Source organism: Lissotriton vulgaris, chromosome 11 (genome assembly GCF_964263255.1).
Source record: "Lissotriton vulgaris chromosome 11, aLisVul1.2, whole genome shotgun sequence".
Lineage (NCBI taxonomy): Eukaryota > Metazoa > Chordata > Amphibia > Caudata > Salamandridae > Lissotriton > Lissotriton vulgaris.
In genome coordinates, this window is record NC_141699.1 from 908,334,242 (window position 1) to 908,350,947 (window position 16,706).

At 45.3% G+C, this 16,706-nt stretch overlaps 1 protein-coding gene across 15 annotated transcripts in view; it reads left to right on the plus strand.

Moving 5' to 3' along the window:
• Positions 1-16,706, plus strand: part of TRIP12 (thyroid hormone receptor interactor 12) — a 1,206,981-nt gene that overhangs the window by 100,837 nt on the left and 1,089,438 nt on the right. For all 15 annotated transcript variants that reach the window (XM_086944059.1, XM_086944047.1, XM_086944048.1 and 12 more), the window contains exon 3: positions 16,407-16,553. In XM_086944059.1, coding sequence (XP_086800185.1) covers positions 16,456-16,553 — 98 coding nt within the window. In that variant the 5' untranslated portion in view covers positions 16,407-16,455. The remainder of the gene's footprint in view (positions 1-16,406; positions 16,554-16,706) is intronic.

The window sequence follows — 16,706 nt, forward strand, 5'->3', positions numbered from 1 at the left end:
TGCAAAAAACCTAGACATTTGTCATAGCTTCTGTCTTAAGCTGTAAGCTCTCTACTAGCGCCGGGACACCTCCTTGTGAGGTAGCTGTTCGCGCTTTACAAGCATCAGTATTATTATTATTATTATGTATGACCCAGCAAGTCAACGCTGTCTCCTCCTGCTTCAACACCCTCCGCATGCTCCAAGATCTACAGATGGATCCCCACTGAAACCAGAAGGACGGTCACCCAGGGCCTCGTCCGCAGCAGGCGGGACTACGGCAATGCCCACTACGCGGGAACTGGAGCCAAACTCCAAAAACTACTACAAAGCATACCGAAAGCCTCGGCACGCCTCATCCTCGACATCCCCCCCCCCCCCCCACAGCCACATCACAGCCCACCTGAAAGGCCTGCACTGGCTCTCCGTAAACAAGAGGATCACCTTCAAGCTATTCACCCACGCTCACAAAGCACTCCACATTGCCTGACCAGCATACCTCTACATAGGACTCTCCTTCTACACCCCAAACTGCCACCGTCCCCCGCATCAGACGAGCGACCGTCCACCGCAGATCTTTCTCCCACCCCGCCGCCAACACCCTCCCCTTCCGCCTACGACAGACCCAGGACCTGCTGCAGTTCAGTAGACTTCAAGACCTGGCTGTTCGAGCAGTAGCAGACGGCAACCCCCCCCCCCCCAATTCTCCCCTCTCCCCGCCGCGCCTTGAGACCCTCACGGGTGAGTAGTGCGCTTTACAAATGGATTGATTGATTTAAAAATACAAGTCCATACATAACTAAAGATCTACAGTAACGTCCAGCTGGTCTAGTGTACGCAACCATTCTAAAACAGCCTAATATGCAATTAATTATAAGACTTAACACTAACCCTACAAACTAGCTTACACATCTGCAAAGCACCTCTACACCTAGTCAGGTGTAGTAAGTGCTATTTTAAATCTACACTGCAGTGTCCACTATCAGCTGAATTGCCTTTAGATGCTTAATCTCTTCCTATATTTTTCTGAATAAAAAGTACAGTTTCAGAGGTTCAAGGTGGCTCCTTCTTGAGTCTTTTGAGGCCCTTAAAAGTGAGTGCGAGGCCTGAGCAGCAGGGTGAATTAGTGTGCGCTGGTACACTGCACTGGGTTGAGCCGCCTCCCTTCCCCCCTGAATCTTACTACTTTGATCTCCTTTACCTGTTTGCTGATTTAGATGAGATGGTCTCATGTGTCCTTAAAAGCTCTTGCAGAGTTTGGAGTCAACAATTCTGACTGTTCACACTACTACGCTGTTCACTTATGCATATGTCCAGGTCAGCAATGTGTGGTGCTGGATGTAAACTTTAGGCTGGAGACTGAGGCTACAAAGAGAGAAGATATTTAGTGTCTCCGATCACTATGGTGTGAAGCGTGTCAGTCTCCTTTCAGAATAAGTCCTTCAGGGGGTATATTTGAATTTTTGTAGAATATTGATGCATTTATATACACCTTTTAATTTCTTTTCAGAAAGGTGATGTGAATTTTGCACGGTTTCAAATTTGAATGTAGGCAGAGTAACTGTTTTCCGAATTCCATGAACAAAAACTTTCCAACACCCATTGTTTTGCCAAATGCATATTACTCAATTGGTCACAAACGGACTCAATTTTAGTCGCCTACTGCAGCGATGTTTGTGTCCAGTAATTTTCAGGGGATAATAACAGTAAATAACTCTTGTGATAAATCAACTTGCTGGAGAGATCTGTGTTGTCTAGTCAGTGTTGACTGCTCATAAAGCATCATAGAAAGTTAAAGCATAACCTGCAGATCCGATTTGTATTTTATCTAGATAGCGGAGAATTCCTGCTTTTGTCAGATCCTTCTATTTGCAGCACATAAGTTAACATCCTTCTAATATAGCACAGTGAGCTGTGAACCAGAATCAAACTGGCATTCAAACTGCAAAGCATAGGTTCTAATTTTCCCCTCCACTTTCGTTATTATAAGAGCTTAAACAATTGTCCCTGTGGGTAGTTTTAAAGTCTTATTGATTAGACACCTCCTCTCTCCCCTCCTAGCCACTGCTTTACGTTTTCGATCCCGACTTTGTTTTCCCAGACCAAGCATTCATATCTGTATGATGTAGCTCCTAACCCTTGTAACACTCATTGTCTTGTGTAACATTCTCTGTACACTGATTTACTTAAGTGATTAATTGTCTCTAGTTTGCGAGATGTAAAACGCTGTGACACCCTACATTGGGTTGAGTAGCGATTATAAAGGAAATTAAATGAAGAGTAAACGTTTTTAAATTGTTGTTAATGTGATTACCCAACAGAAGCTACAAATGTCAATCTTATTGTGCATGCATCTCTTACCTGCAGGAGTTCACCAAAGTCAAGAAACTGCCTCCAAATTATAGTTTCGCTTAAATACTTGTAAAGTTTTTCTCCATCGCATTGGCATTTAGCTTTTAGTCTTCAGATACCTCCCAACCAGGATGAGACTCCTTCAGAAGGAGTGCTGATATCCCTAAAACGGAGCCCTTTGTATTCGGCCCAGCTGGAAGTTAAAACTATAAATCCCGTTTACCTCTGGTTGCTGCTCCGAACTAAAAGCAGACATGCGGGTGCTTCTGATGTGTCCTGGAGTCAAAACTTCACTGGGACAAATTCACCATATTTCACTGGGACCACCCTGGATCCATTCAGTAATAGCTGCCGATTCTTGGATTGGATCATATTTCAAGGCTAGTGAGGATGGCAGTTCATTGTATTCACATTGTGCCACATATCCAGGCATTCTCAGTGTAAAGTAAAATTAATACATCGATTGAAACAGACTTTTAGAAAGTAGCAGATGGGTATTTAGCTACCTGGTGTCTCACACAGTGATCAGTGGTTTCCTTATAAATGCATATGCATCTCGCAAAACCCTTTAATAACTGGAGTCCTTAAAGTACACTTTAAGAAGGTGAATTTCCTTGCTGAACACAAGCTGATACACTGCAACATTCTAGGCCACCCGACTCCCACAAACACCCCAGACTTGAAAATGTATAACATCTATAGAATTAGAACTGGGCTACGCCCCCTCCGACCCTGGGTCTTCCTAGGGTAAACTTAATCCTCAGTGGAACATAAATACACTCCACATAATCCCACTCAGTGTGACAGTTACACGCCACATAATTACTCTACTCAATGCAACAAATGCACCCCACATACAACTCAGTACCACATAATTACAAGCCACATAATTACACTCTACTCAACGCAACATAAATACACTCCACGTATTACCACTCAGTGCCACATAATTACATGCCACATAATTACATGCCACATATTTACGCTCTACTCAATGCAATATAAATAGACTCGACATAACACCACTCAGTACCACATAATTACATGCCACATATTTACTCTACTCAATGTAACATAAATACACTCCACATAAATGCACTCCATACCACTACCACTAATCAACATAAATGCACTGCACATCATTACACAATTTCACGGAGCATAAATTCACTCAACACCACAATTCCAGGCCACACAATCCAACTCCACACATTTTCAATACACACATCATAATTACACACCAAGCAACATATTTCTACTCCAGAACTCCACAATACATAATGTACCTCCAATCCACCCCATATAGTGTCACCATCTGAGCACCAAACATCATTCACCACCACCATTTTGCATCCGCACACCACCTAAGCATTACGTCAGTCTGCCATTGGGATCTGGCATCAGTTGATTCTCCTCTAGTGTCTGTCCGCTTCTCGTGTTCTAATTAAATTGTTTTCCAACCTCCACTTCCCCGTTATTTATTTCCCGCTCCCCATAACAAAACAAATTATAACAAACCAGCATGAGAACAGGCAGGAATAATATGCCAGCAGTGCAGGTACAAAAAAAAAACCTGAACACGTTTTCAATGTTAAAATCTTTTTTTTTTTAATCAGGTTTTTCAGTTGTATATAATGTAGTCTTCATTTGTATAAAGATAGCAAAAATGCTTAACACTTTTTATTATAACTTTTCAACATAATGCACAGCAGCCACAATGCTCTACAACATAGCCAACGGTTCTGACAAAACACATAAGGGCCCAAAGACGAGACCTATTGGCTATGCCAATGCTTGTTTAAATATAGCAGTGGTAATTCTGCAAGACCCGAATCTGTGATTTTAACAATTTCACTCTAACTTGCTCAGCAGGTGCTCAACCCATTGAGCCACTGCAGTGCATATACTTTTCATAAAGCAGATCTTACTTCCATGCAGTTAAGTTAATTTTCCTTACTGAGCTATTCAGCAGACGCTTAATCCACCTAATTGCTGTATCAAACACACTCTGTATAAAACATCTCTTGGATGGTGGGTTACAAGGCAGCACAGGAGGGGGCCCTCTTTAAAATGTTTGGGTTTTCCACCACTACTATAATACGATAGGTGTGGACAAAATAATTGAATATCTGTATTTAATAATTTATTTGTAACTGCAGCCCCTAATTGAAAGCAAACTTGTTCGGTGCCACAGTAAATGAAACAATAAAACTAATATTTGTTAAAAAATGTATGCTTGCACCAGATCTTTTCTTAGCTGCGTGGCATACTATAAACCGGTCTATTTCTAAAATACTACTGGTATCATTTTTAAAGTGTGTAAAAGCAGGTTCACATGTTCGCAGTGTATCCTGGAATACATTTTTCTTTCTTTAAAGGATGCAAAAATGGATTCTCCTTTTAAGGAAGTATAAAATATGCCGAAGTAATTAATATGCATACTATCTCAAAGGTTTTGTTTCAACACATATAGCAATTTTAAATATGTTTAATAGCAGTCCCAAGTTTAAAAAATAGATAAAAAATACGCACTCTCCCATTGTGGCGTTAAAATATTTTAATAATTCTAGCATATTTGGGACTCAAATTGCTGAGACAAATTGGCTATGCCAATGCTTGTTTTGTATTGTTTCATGTGCAGGACACAGTAGGCTGTGTTTCCTTGACCGCTGAATAATTCCGCCCCATGCTGAACCTGACTGGCTTCTCTCTGAGACGTTTGACATTATTGGGGAGACTTAAATGCAGGCACCTTTCTTCTCTCTGCCTGCCAGGCTCTAGTTTACTCTTGTATTGTATTTGAAGATATATAGAATTGTTGTTCGTAAAGGAATGCCTCTGTATGATCACCCCTAAGTTTTTTGACTGATGCTGCTGGTTTTGTGACTGAGGGTGCACTGAGGCCTCTTAACTACAACTAAAAGCCTGGACTCTGAAGTGTGTCGAATTGGCTATACCCATTTGAAAATGGCTAGCTTACCTGCAAGTCCCTAGTAAATGGTGCCCTGGCATCCAGGGTATGGAAGTTAGAGGGGGTATCCCAGGACTTGCAGCACTGATTGTGCCATCCTGGTGGTGTCCCAAGTGAAAACAAATCTGCCACTGCAGACTGTTAGAGCAGTCATGCACTGCTAGCCCGACTTTGCCATTGAAAACAATGCCTAAGTCACCACTTCCCTGGACATGTTTGTAAGTCACCCCTCTGGCAAGCCTACTGATCCCTAAAGGCGAGGTGCAACAGATGACGCCCAGAACCTCTAAAATGAATCACGTGAAAATATTTTTTTTTACTGTTGAAAGACGTGGTTGCGCAATTGGCGTGTACAGGGTTACACACTGACCCCCTCAGCTGTGCTAATTCCTGAACAGTGCGACCAAAGTGGGCACGCAAAGGTATCAAACAACTCTTTACATTAAGCCTTACTTGTATCAAGTCAAAATTAATGTAACTTGTTGCAGTTTGCAGCTTTAGCAACGCTGCCACTTTATTCCCTTTAAATTCCTGTGCCTTCCAGGCACACATGGAGCTTGCTCCTGGATCCTGCTTTTTGCTCTCCTAGGGAGACGTGCTAATGAGTCTCAGAAAGGATGAACAATGAGGGATTTTAGGCTAAGGAGGTGTCACCTTCCTCCTGCAGTAAGCCACTCGGGTGTTGGCACCAAAAGGCAGGCTTCAAAGGATAAGCCGCCTCTGAAGCATAGATGTGTAGTCCATGGGGAAGGGCTACCCTGTTGTTAAGGTGGACAGGCTAGCACAGGAGGCAGAGAGGTGAAATCAGTTGCCAAGCTGTTTTCTCCAGAGGCGTGTAGCCCTGAGGTAGCCACATTCAGGGGGTGGGCTAGGGAGGTCTGTACTGCATGAGACTGCATGAGGCAAGGGACAAGTGACGGCAGAAGAGGTCGAAAATACGTTGCATATCATTAAAAGCGGATCTCCCAGGGATTCTGCCCCGTTACGTATTCTCAAAAGGGTAGCACCCACGATCGCTTCCCCCCTCACCCACCTTATCAACGCCTCCCTTCAACAAGGAGTCGTCCCTCCCAGCTGGAAGGCGGCAGTCGTCAAGGCACTACTAAAAAAAACCCTCCCTTGACCCTGCCGACCTGGCACACTACAGACCAATCTCCCTCCTCCCGGGAACTAGCAAGATCGCGGAAAAACTTGTGAATAGAAAACTTTCACAATTTCTGGAGAGCAACAACCGGCTAAAAAGCTCGCAGACGGGATTCCGCCCCGGGCAGGGCACCGACATCGCCCTCCTCATGGCGGTGGAGGAGGCCAGAGCACTCTTAGACGAAGGAGGATCAGTGGCAGTGATCCTCCTCGACCTCGGTGCGGCCTTCGACACCGTCAACCACCAGCTCCTTATTCAACGACTCAGGAGTGTCGGTGTTGAAGGGACGGCTCTGTGCTGGCTATCGTCCTTTCTGAGTCAACGCTCCTTTCAAATCTGGGAGAAAAACACCCGCTCCTCTGACACTCCCCTCCAATGTGGCGTGCCTCAGTGCTCCTCCCTGAGCCCCACATTATTTAATATCTACATGTCCCCATTGGAGGAGGTTGTTATTCCGTTCGGAGTGAGCATAGTCAACTATGCTGACGATACACAATTAGTGTACACAATTAGTGTAAAGCAGCGTTTGTGTGTGACTGTGTACAGCATTGTTAAAGTGTGAATGTGAGGTGTGTGTGTGTGACAGCAAGGTGTGCCATTGTCAGCCACTGCTGTTTGTTGAGCGCCACCGCTGTTTGCGAGCTGTGTGTGTGTGTGTGACAGCAGTGTGCCATTGGTAGCGATTGGTTTTTCTTGAGCACGTCACCATAGTGCGCGAATTCGCCACGTTTCTGAGTGACTGTGTACATACAGCATTTTTAAAGTGTGAGGTGTGTGTGAGTGTGTCCACGGTGTGGCTTAGTTAGCCGCTGATGACTGCGGTGTGCATCACCTCTGCGTGCAGCTGTGTAGTATTATTACTTGTTTGTATAGGTTATCATTTGTTGTCTGTGTGCACTGTGGCTGAATCTCAATGTGCGTTGTGTGTGTGGCTGCCGGCTGGCATCAATGTGGGCCACTGATGTGTTTTGTGCGCCATTGCTGTGTGTGGGTGTGCAGCTCTCCGTGTGTGGGCCGGGTCACAGCCTTTTCCAAGGTGTCTTAGAATGTTTGAGTTTTCTAGCGCCATTACAGGAGGTGCAGCACTAGGTGTGCGGGAAGGGGCCGTGCTGCAGCCAGCACGTCCTTTCAAACTGTTCATTTAATCATGAGGTTTTACAGAGGGGAGCTTGCCCCCCAGGGGCTCGGAGTGCTGTACAATATTTATAAGCAAGTACTAGGCGCAGCATGCCTACTTCCTATGCGCATGTACACAATCTCACCAGGTGTGATAAAGGGACACATAATTACTGGGGCGGGGGGAGGGGTTGCACAGTTTAACCTATTGGCATTGTAAATACCAATGCCTATTATGCTTTAAAAACCAACATGTAAATAAAAGGCATTGACATTTATCATACCAATAGCTCAAAATCGTGTGAATGTGAGACCTATTGCATTGCAAATGCTTGTTGTTCCTCTGTAAGCCTTGCTGCTCAGTGCCACAGCTACCCATGGTTGAGCTGAAGGTTTTTACAGATGAAACCTACTGGACCTAAAATGAGTTGGTAAGTGTATTACACTGTGCAATCGTACAACCACATCATATAATGCACCCCATTTCCTCATATTGTTCCTCTTCCTTTTTGTGGAGTTGACCATGTGGGTGACTCCAGGTGGAAGCTGCAACACTAACTCTTGCAAAGAGTTTCCTGAAAAATCAAAACTACATTAGACAGCTGTTTGTCCAGGAAGTCTTTGAGGCTCCCTCTTTCTGGAATCATTCAAGGGATAATGGGTCACCCTTCTCTGATATTTCTGGTAATTGTTCTTCATTGTTTTATAAGTCCTGTTCTAGTAACTTAGCTTTACCAATAACTATGTATATTTGTAATGTTTTCATATTTTTTTTTTTTACATTCACACGTTCCCTGGTGATCAAGACCCCAAACCAACCACAGCCAAGCAAGCACCCATTGCCCAAGCGACTGATACTTATTCAAAAAGGCGCCTGCTCTCTAGCCCGCTCAACCCACACCCGTCGGAACTATACTATCTGGAGTGTGTGCCGGAGAGCCAAGTGCCAAGGCCTGTAAATATGCCTTGAGTGGGTTCCAGATATCCTTCGGTCGGGACTTAGGTGGGAGTAGCGTAGCGTATAATTCAGTGTTTCAATAGGTGAGACTGGCAAGCCATGCACTTTTAGTTGGAGATGTGTTACTACCCAAATGAAGCGCGATCTCGCGTTTAGCCAGAAGCATTGCCAGAGCAATACATTTGCAAAGTTTCTTAGGTAGATTGCGTACATATCCTAAAAATGCAACCTCTGGGTAGGGGGCCAATTCCAGTTGTGTCATTTGCAATAGTGTTTCAAAGACTGTCCAAAAGTCAACAATCCTAGGGCAAGTCCAGGTCAAGTGAGAGAAATCTGCATAAGGGCTGCTACATTTGCGACAATTGTGGGGGTGGGAGGGGTCAATAGCGTGAAGCTTAGCCGGGGTCATGTATGCTCTCCAAAGGAATTCAAAATGTAACAATTTATGCTTGCTATTTAGTGAAATTTCCGTAGTCTCCGCACATCAGAAGGCCCATTGGTAATCGAGAATGGGGTTACCCAGATCTGGCTCCCACGCCGCTGTAACCTTGTTATCATGGCACAGGATTAGCTGTATATAGTTTGGCGATCAGTCGAGTCCCGTTTGGGGTAGATATGACAAGGGAAAGAGGTTGGAAGGACTGCTGCTCGGGTAGAGAGGGGGGGGTATTCTGTAATTTTGTCTCGCAGCGCTCTTCGCACTCCGGCGAATATAAACTGGTCCATGAAGCTCAATCCAGTCCCTCCCACGCCCCCTACATCCTCAAATACCCCCCCACCGGGGATCAAGTCTCCACATTTTGCCATGGAATGGGATTTAAGAACCCTCAAGACTAAAGCCTCATCCATAATAGGAAGCCATGGGTTGTGTGCTATAGGGATGTCGGAGGAGTACAGGGAGCAGTTATGTTATGTTATATGTTATATAATTTTGTATAGCGCGCGGATGCCGCAGCAAAGTGGCGTCCCGGCGCTTTGGAGAATAATAACACAACACGACAGAAAAGGTGGAAAAGATGGGCCTAGATTGTAGTAAAAAGGAAGGTTTTAAGTGCCTTTCTGAAAGGAAGCAACTCCGGAATGAAGCGCAAGGGGGCAGGCAAAGAATTCCAGAGAGTAGCCGCCAACACTGAGAGAGCGTCCGCCCATCCTAGATTTTTTGAAACGTGGCACAATGGCCAAATTAGATCCAGCAGAGCGAAGAGCTCTGGCAGGGACATAGTGCTGGATAGTCTGTGCAAGGATGGGAGGGGAGGCTGCTTTGAGAATCTTAAAAGTTAAGCAAAGAGCTTTAAACTTAATTCTCTGCCCCACCGGCAGCCAGTGGAGATCCTGGATAGTCCGACGGGCCGAGACAAACTTCGGAAGGCCAACAAGCATCCTAGCTGCCGCATTCTGAACTCTCTGAAGACGCGATAGCTCGGCCTGATTAAGGCCCAGAAACAGGGAGCTAGCGTAATCTAGTCTGGTAAGAACCAGGGCTTGGACAATAATCTGTCTGGTCTCCGCATCGAAGAACTTAAAGATTGGTCGGAGACACTGCAGGGTGCCAAAGCAGGTGCCAGCCACACGTTTTGTGTGGGAAGTGAAGAAGAGTTTATGGTCGAACCACACCCCAAGGTTTCTAACCTCAGTCACAGGGGAAGGGACGGGGCCAAGATCAGAAGGCCACCACTGATCTCCCCATAATTCACTTTCCCTACCAAAAATAATGACCTCGGTCTTAGAGGCATTACGTTGGAGCCGATTGTTCGCCATCCAGCCGGCCACAGCTTTTAGAGCTGACTGAAAGGTGGGGGCATCCATGTTTGAGTCGCCATTAAGTGCCACCGCCAACTGCGTGTCATCGGCGTATGACACTAAGGAGAGACCAAAACTGTGGGCTACCTCCGCTAATGGCTGAACATATAAGTTAAACAAGGTAGGGCTCAGGGCCGACCCTTGGGGAACACCCTGGAGTATGGGGCGAGAAGCAGAAACAAAAGGGGGTGTGGAAACCTTGAAGGCTCGATCTTTAAGAAAGGAGTGAAACCATTCAAGTGCCACCTCTCCAACTCCTGCTTCCATCAGGCGATGTAAAAGAATCTGGTGAGACACCGTATCGAAGGCGGCACTGAGATCCAAAAGGATCAGTGCCGCCGTCTGACCCAGATCCAACAGATGTCTGATGTGTTCCACCACAGCCAGGAGGGCAGTTTCTGTGCTGTGGCCTGCACGAAACCCATTTTGGGATTTGTCCAATATATTTGCTTCCTGCAGGTAAGAAGATAGAATAGCATTAGCATGAGCTTCTGCTAATTTAGCTGGCCAAGGAAGAAGGGAAATAGGTCGGTAGTGTTCGGGCTTGGTGGGATCAAGGGCGGGTTTTTTAAGAATTGGGATAACCGTCGCCTGTTTCCAAGCTTTAGGAACACTACCCGTGCTGAAGGACAAATTAATAAGGCCATGTAGAGCAGGGAAGCAGCCTTCAGCGAATTCCCGGAATTGGAAGGGTCTCATGGGGTCGTCTGGGGAGCCAGATTTAACTTTAGTCGTCAGGGCAGAGAATTCATCCAAGGTCGGACTAGGAATAATCAGTAATGGTTTATGAACCAGTGACGTAGGGCTAGTCTCCGCAATAGGAAGCTGGGCGAATGACTTATAGATAGCCTCATTTTTTGTCGAAAAGGTGGAGGCTAAGTCCTCACAGTGCGTCATAGAGGGTTGGAGGGCGGCAGTATCAGTCCTTTTACTAGTAAGGTCCTTACACACCCTGAAGATGACGTTGGTGCTGTTCTTGATCTCCTGAGAGTAAAAAGCCGCCCTGGTCGTACATATGGCCCGATGATACACTCTAGTGCAAGCCCTATAGGCTGCCTTGAGGTCAGTATCATACGTTTTGCGCCACGCGCGTTCTGCCTTTTTACAGGAGATTTTGAGTGTTTTGAGGGAATCATTATACCAGGGGTTAGAAGGGCTAGATCTGGTCTTGCTCCACTTAGCCGGAATAAGTACATCTAATGCGTTATTTAGCCACTCGCAGAAGCTGTCATAGCCGCGGGAAACTTCAGTGCCCAGTGATCCGTGAGAGTAGACATAATGCCCAGCTTGTTGTGGACACCGTTTGGATATCACTGGGGTCGCGGGGAAAGCCTTGGGGCAGTATGGCTGATAGTCAGATTCAGGCCTAGTGTAGGGAATGCGGGCATCTCGTTGATACCAAGAATATGAAAAAACTGGCCTGTGTGACCAGATAATACATTCGAAAGTCTGAATCACTGAGCCCTCCCTTTTCGTACGATAGTCATGGTGTCCCACCATACCCTGGGTCTTTTACCTCCCCATGCAAGCCGAATAAGATGGGACTGGAGGGTTCTAAAGAAACTATCTGGAAGCGGGATGGGAGTTTTGTGGAACATATATAAACTTTGGTAGCACAATCATCTTCATGAGAGCAATCCTACCAGACATAGAAAGTGGGAGCCCCAGCCAGCGCTTCAAGATTATGCATAGCGGTGCCATAGTTGAGCCGTAGCATCTGTTCTGCATCGCGTTGTACCTGTATACCTAAATACCTGACTGACTCGTCACACCATCCCAGTGGGAACTCCTGGTCCCATTCAATGGTGCTGGTGGTCAAAGGTGACAGGACAGTCTCCAATTGATACCTAGTCCCGAATGCCCACCAAATCGAAGAATATCCCTGATCAATATATATTTGAAATATACTGAGCTGTGCAGAGCACATTGTCCGGAGCTGTTGGGTAGTTTTGCCCTCCCATCCATCTCTAATTTGGATGTACCTACCGAAAACAGATTAAAAAAAAAAATAGTATTTTACTTATGGTGACATGTTAGATTTGAATAGGATGTCTGGACTCACTTTTGGGCCAAAGCTATTCTTTGGATAAGAGCCTTCTTCCCAAAGAGAAGTATGTAAATCAGGCCAAATGTCTCTTTGATTGCTTTAGATAAGGTTTCAAATGGTGATTCCCTTTTTATGCCCCATCTGATCAACCACCAATGGCTTAAACCAGTCCTTTTACAATATGGGACTGATGACTGGGAGGAGGAGATGTTAATATGCAAATGCACCAAGCCATTTAATTTTCATTTTGCATTTATATTTTATTTGGCATGCCTGGTACTGGAGCAACTATAAAGCAATGTGAATCTCTGAAATTACTTTGATTCAATACATAACCATGTTGTTGCATTTTTTCATGATTTAAAAAACTGTTGGTGTTTTGTCTTAAATGATGCTGTGTATTATTGGAAATGAAGTGCATTAACTTTATAGTGCACATATTTATGATTTTTTGTAATCTCAAATTAATTCTGTGACTGACTGATAAGCCTATAAAGCCCAAAAACCCATGTAGACCAGAAAAGCTAGGCAACCTGACCCCTACCCTCAAAGGAGTCTCACATGTCCGTGTCTTCTTCCACCCTCGCATTGTGGTGTTCCACAACCATACCACTATCTCTGCTGCCAACAGACGGGCCTGCAAGCTAGGTCTTCTGTACAACATATTCAAGATTTTTTTAGGTCTCGACCTCTGCCAATGCGCTTGCGCATTGCAGATGTCGAGACATATAGAGGTAGAACAGGGAAGCTGACCAAGAGGGCTTTGCCAGGCGGATTACACAGAGTGCATGTGCCCGTGCACCCGCTTGCCATTTGTTCCCCGAGCCGCCTCATATCATCGCATCAGATGCCGAGAGCTTCACACTTCAAAGGAAGGCTCTCCCCCGCCCCCTCTGCGCAATGCCACTTCCAGAATCAGCCCTCCTCCCCGCGCTGCCTGTCCTTCAAAAGCAGCTCGTTCAACTTTCAAAAGAACTAAGAGTCAGCCTGAGGAACAGACGGTACACTCAGCTCAATTTATTTTTTCACTTAAAATCCCAATTTAAAACGTTTATAAAAGTATATATTTAACATTTTCCGTGTTCCGGGAGAATACATTTGCCTCCTTTGTTAAGGTCAGACCCCAGTAACTTTATTTAAACATGCCTGCCACCTACCCCACTCTCTCTCTCACTACCCCACTCTCTCTCGCACTACCTCACTCTCTCTCACTACCTCACTCTCACTACCTCACTCTCTCGCACTACCTGACAACCTCACTCTCCCTCACTAGCTCTCTCTCGGGCTCTCGCGCTCTCTCTCTCTCTCTCGGGCTCTCGCGCTCTCTCTCTCTCTCTCTCTCGGGCTCTCGCGCTCTCTCTCTCTCTCTCTCTCGGGCTCTCGCGCTCTCTCTCTCTCTCGCGCTCTCGCGCTCTGTCTCTCGCGCTCTGTCTCTCGCGCTCTGTCTCTCGCGCTCTGTCTCTCGCGCTCTGTCTCTCGCGCTCACAGTACAGCCTTCTACTGCCACCACTACCATCCAACCCCCCCCCCCCCCTCCTTTAACTCCCTGTTCATTTCTCCTGTGCGGATCTGCTGCTCTTTCATCTCGCCCCTTATGTAACTCCCTGTTCTCTTCTCCTGTGCGGATCTGCTGCTCTTTCATCTCGCCCCTTATGTAACTCCCTGTTCTCTTCTCCTGTGCGGATCTGCTGCTCTTTCATCTCGCCCCTTATGTAACTCCCTGTTCTCTTCTCCTGTGCGGATCTGCTGCTCTTTCATCTCGCCCCTTATGTAACTCCCTGTTCTCTTCTCCTGTGCTGATCTGCTGATCTCTTCTACATACATCCTTCTGTAACCGCACACTCGCATACATACAACCATGCACACACATACAACATACATACAACCACACACACACACACAACCACACACATCTATCGCCCTCACTCCAACTATCTATCGCCCTCGCTCCAACTATCCATCGCCCTCGCTCCAACTATCTATCGCCCTCGCTCCAACTATCTATCGCCCTCGCTCCAGCTATCTATCGCCCTCGCTCCAGCTATCTATCGCCCTCGCTCCAGCTATCTATTGCCCTCGCTCCAGCTATCTATTGCCCTCGCTCCAACTATCTATCGCCCTCGCTCCAACTATCTATCGCCCTCGCTCCAACTATCTATCGCCCTCGCTCCAACTATCCATCGCCCTCGCTCCAACTATCCATCGCCCTCGCTCCAACTATCCATCGCCCTCGCTCCAACTATCCATCGCCCTCGCTCCAACTATCCATCGCCCTCGCTCCAACTATCCATCGCCCTCGCTCCAACTATCCATCGCCCTCGCTCCAACTATCCATCGCCCTCGCTCCAACTATCCATCGCCCTCGCTCCATCTATCTATCTATCGCCCTCGCTCGATCTATCTATCGCCCTCGCTCGATCCATCTATCTATCGCCCTCGCTCGCTCCATCTATCTATCGCCCTCGCTCGCTCCATCTATCTATCGCCCTCGCTCCAACTATCTATCGCCCTCACTCCCTCCATCTTTCGTACAACAGCAGCATCACTCGGGGGCGCCACAGCATCACTCGGGGGCGCCACCACAGTATCAATCTGTGCAACAACTGGTTGAAATATATTCTCTCATGGTTTCAAGCTTTATTTCAAATATCAACATTTTTTGTGACATTTCACTTCTGTTCTTATATTTTCGTCACAATCAAATACACTGAACATTATCTTCACATAAGTTATTTACAAAAGTTTAAGCTATTGCCATTATAAATTACAATAACTTTTATATAAGTATTAATTATTTAAAAAAAGAAACATTGTTATTTGTAAAATCAATACTTCTAAGTCACGTAAATACAAAACATGTTGCATTAAAAATGCTATAGGTGTCACATTGTCAAGAAATAAAAGTATTAGCATTGTAAATGACAAAGCTATTAATTTCACAATGTAAAAAAAAACACATAATAAATTTGTCATGCACAGGCCAAAAAACTCAAACTTTCCTAATGCGAGACCTATTGCTTTGCAAATGCTTGTTTCCATTCTTGTTTTCCCCCATCTCCAACCTGTCTAGTTTCAAAGAAGGCTCTTCCTGAAGGTCAAAATCCCAATCTTTTATATTCTGATCCGCTGCAATGTGCTGTGCTAGTTCTAGGGTGAGGGACCAGAATTTGCCCTCCTGTACATACTCTTCCACATCATCTCCACCATGACAAGCAGCTCATCCCAATTCCATAAGAGAATCTAGAGGGTTTCGTTTATTGTACCAAAAGTCTTTTGGAAATTACAAGTTGGTGTTCCTCGTTAATTACACTGTGAAACTGGGGTCTAGATATTGTCTTGAATATTGCCACCCTGCTAACAGCAAGAAGAGGTTGGCTTCTTGGGTTTTGCACTTCATTCCTAAACTTAAGGAACCGCTCATCATATTTATGTCTCAGAACTCTGTTTTTGGCCTAGTCCTAATTGCTTACAAGTGTTTAAGCTCTCCTTCAAAGGGGCAGTTAGACTAACCCCATACCCTCGACTCCACTCCACCCAAAGATGCCAATGGAAACACCTGATTTCTCTAAATTATTAATAAATCTCAAATATCTAGTGTATTCCTTAAGTATGTATATGAGCAAAGCGATGATGTGGCCAGGATTGATAACATATAGCATAATAGCATCTGTTTATGAAATTCTGTCTTCCTGATCCCAGCATCACTGAAACTTCCTCATAAGCCAGTCACTCGGTTTCAAGCAGACTAGGGGGGGGTCCAAAAATTGCAAACAGCAATGGGTAGATGAGCACACTCCTGTGTAGTCCCTGTCCCAAAAGTCAAAGACTTGACAACGCCAAGTTTATCTTTTACTTTCTTAATCTGAATTGGCATACATCACAGCAAACCACCTACTAATCCACTGCTTTAATACTGGTCCAAAGTTTTTCTCCTTGGTAACTGAAAGCAAAATTAGGTAGGTAAACGTATCTGAATTTAATATGAAATAATCCTTTCTCAGCATAGTATGATTTTTTTTTCTGTTCTATTTTGATCTAGTGAATGGTAATATCTGGAAAGGGTATGTCCCTTCAGGAGAAAGGTGCCAATGTCCAACCGGCCTAATAACAATCCAGGGGGGTCACTGCGACGTTCACTGAGGAACACAGCCGGGACCCATCCACAAGACGACTCATCGGGTGGAAGGTAAATCCACTTCTGCTAATAAATATAAAATATGACCTAACTACTTCAAATACATTTGCATGTTTGTCTTGGCAGGTGTAATGTGATTTATACTAACTGATACCCTGACTACATTGAAGCGATGGTTAGAAAACATATGTTTCACATTTGAAT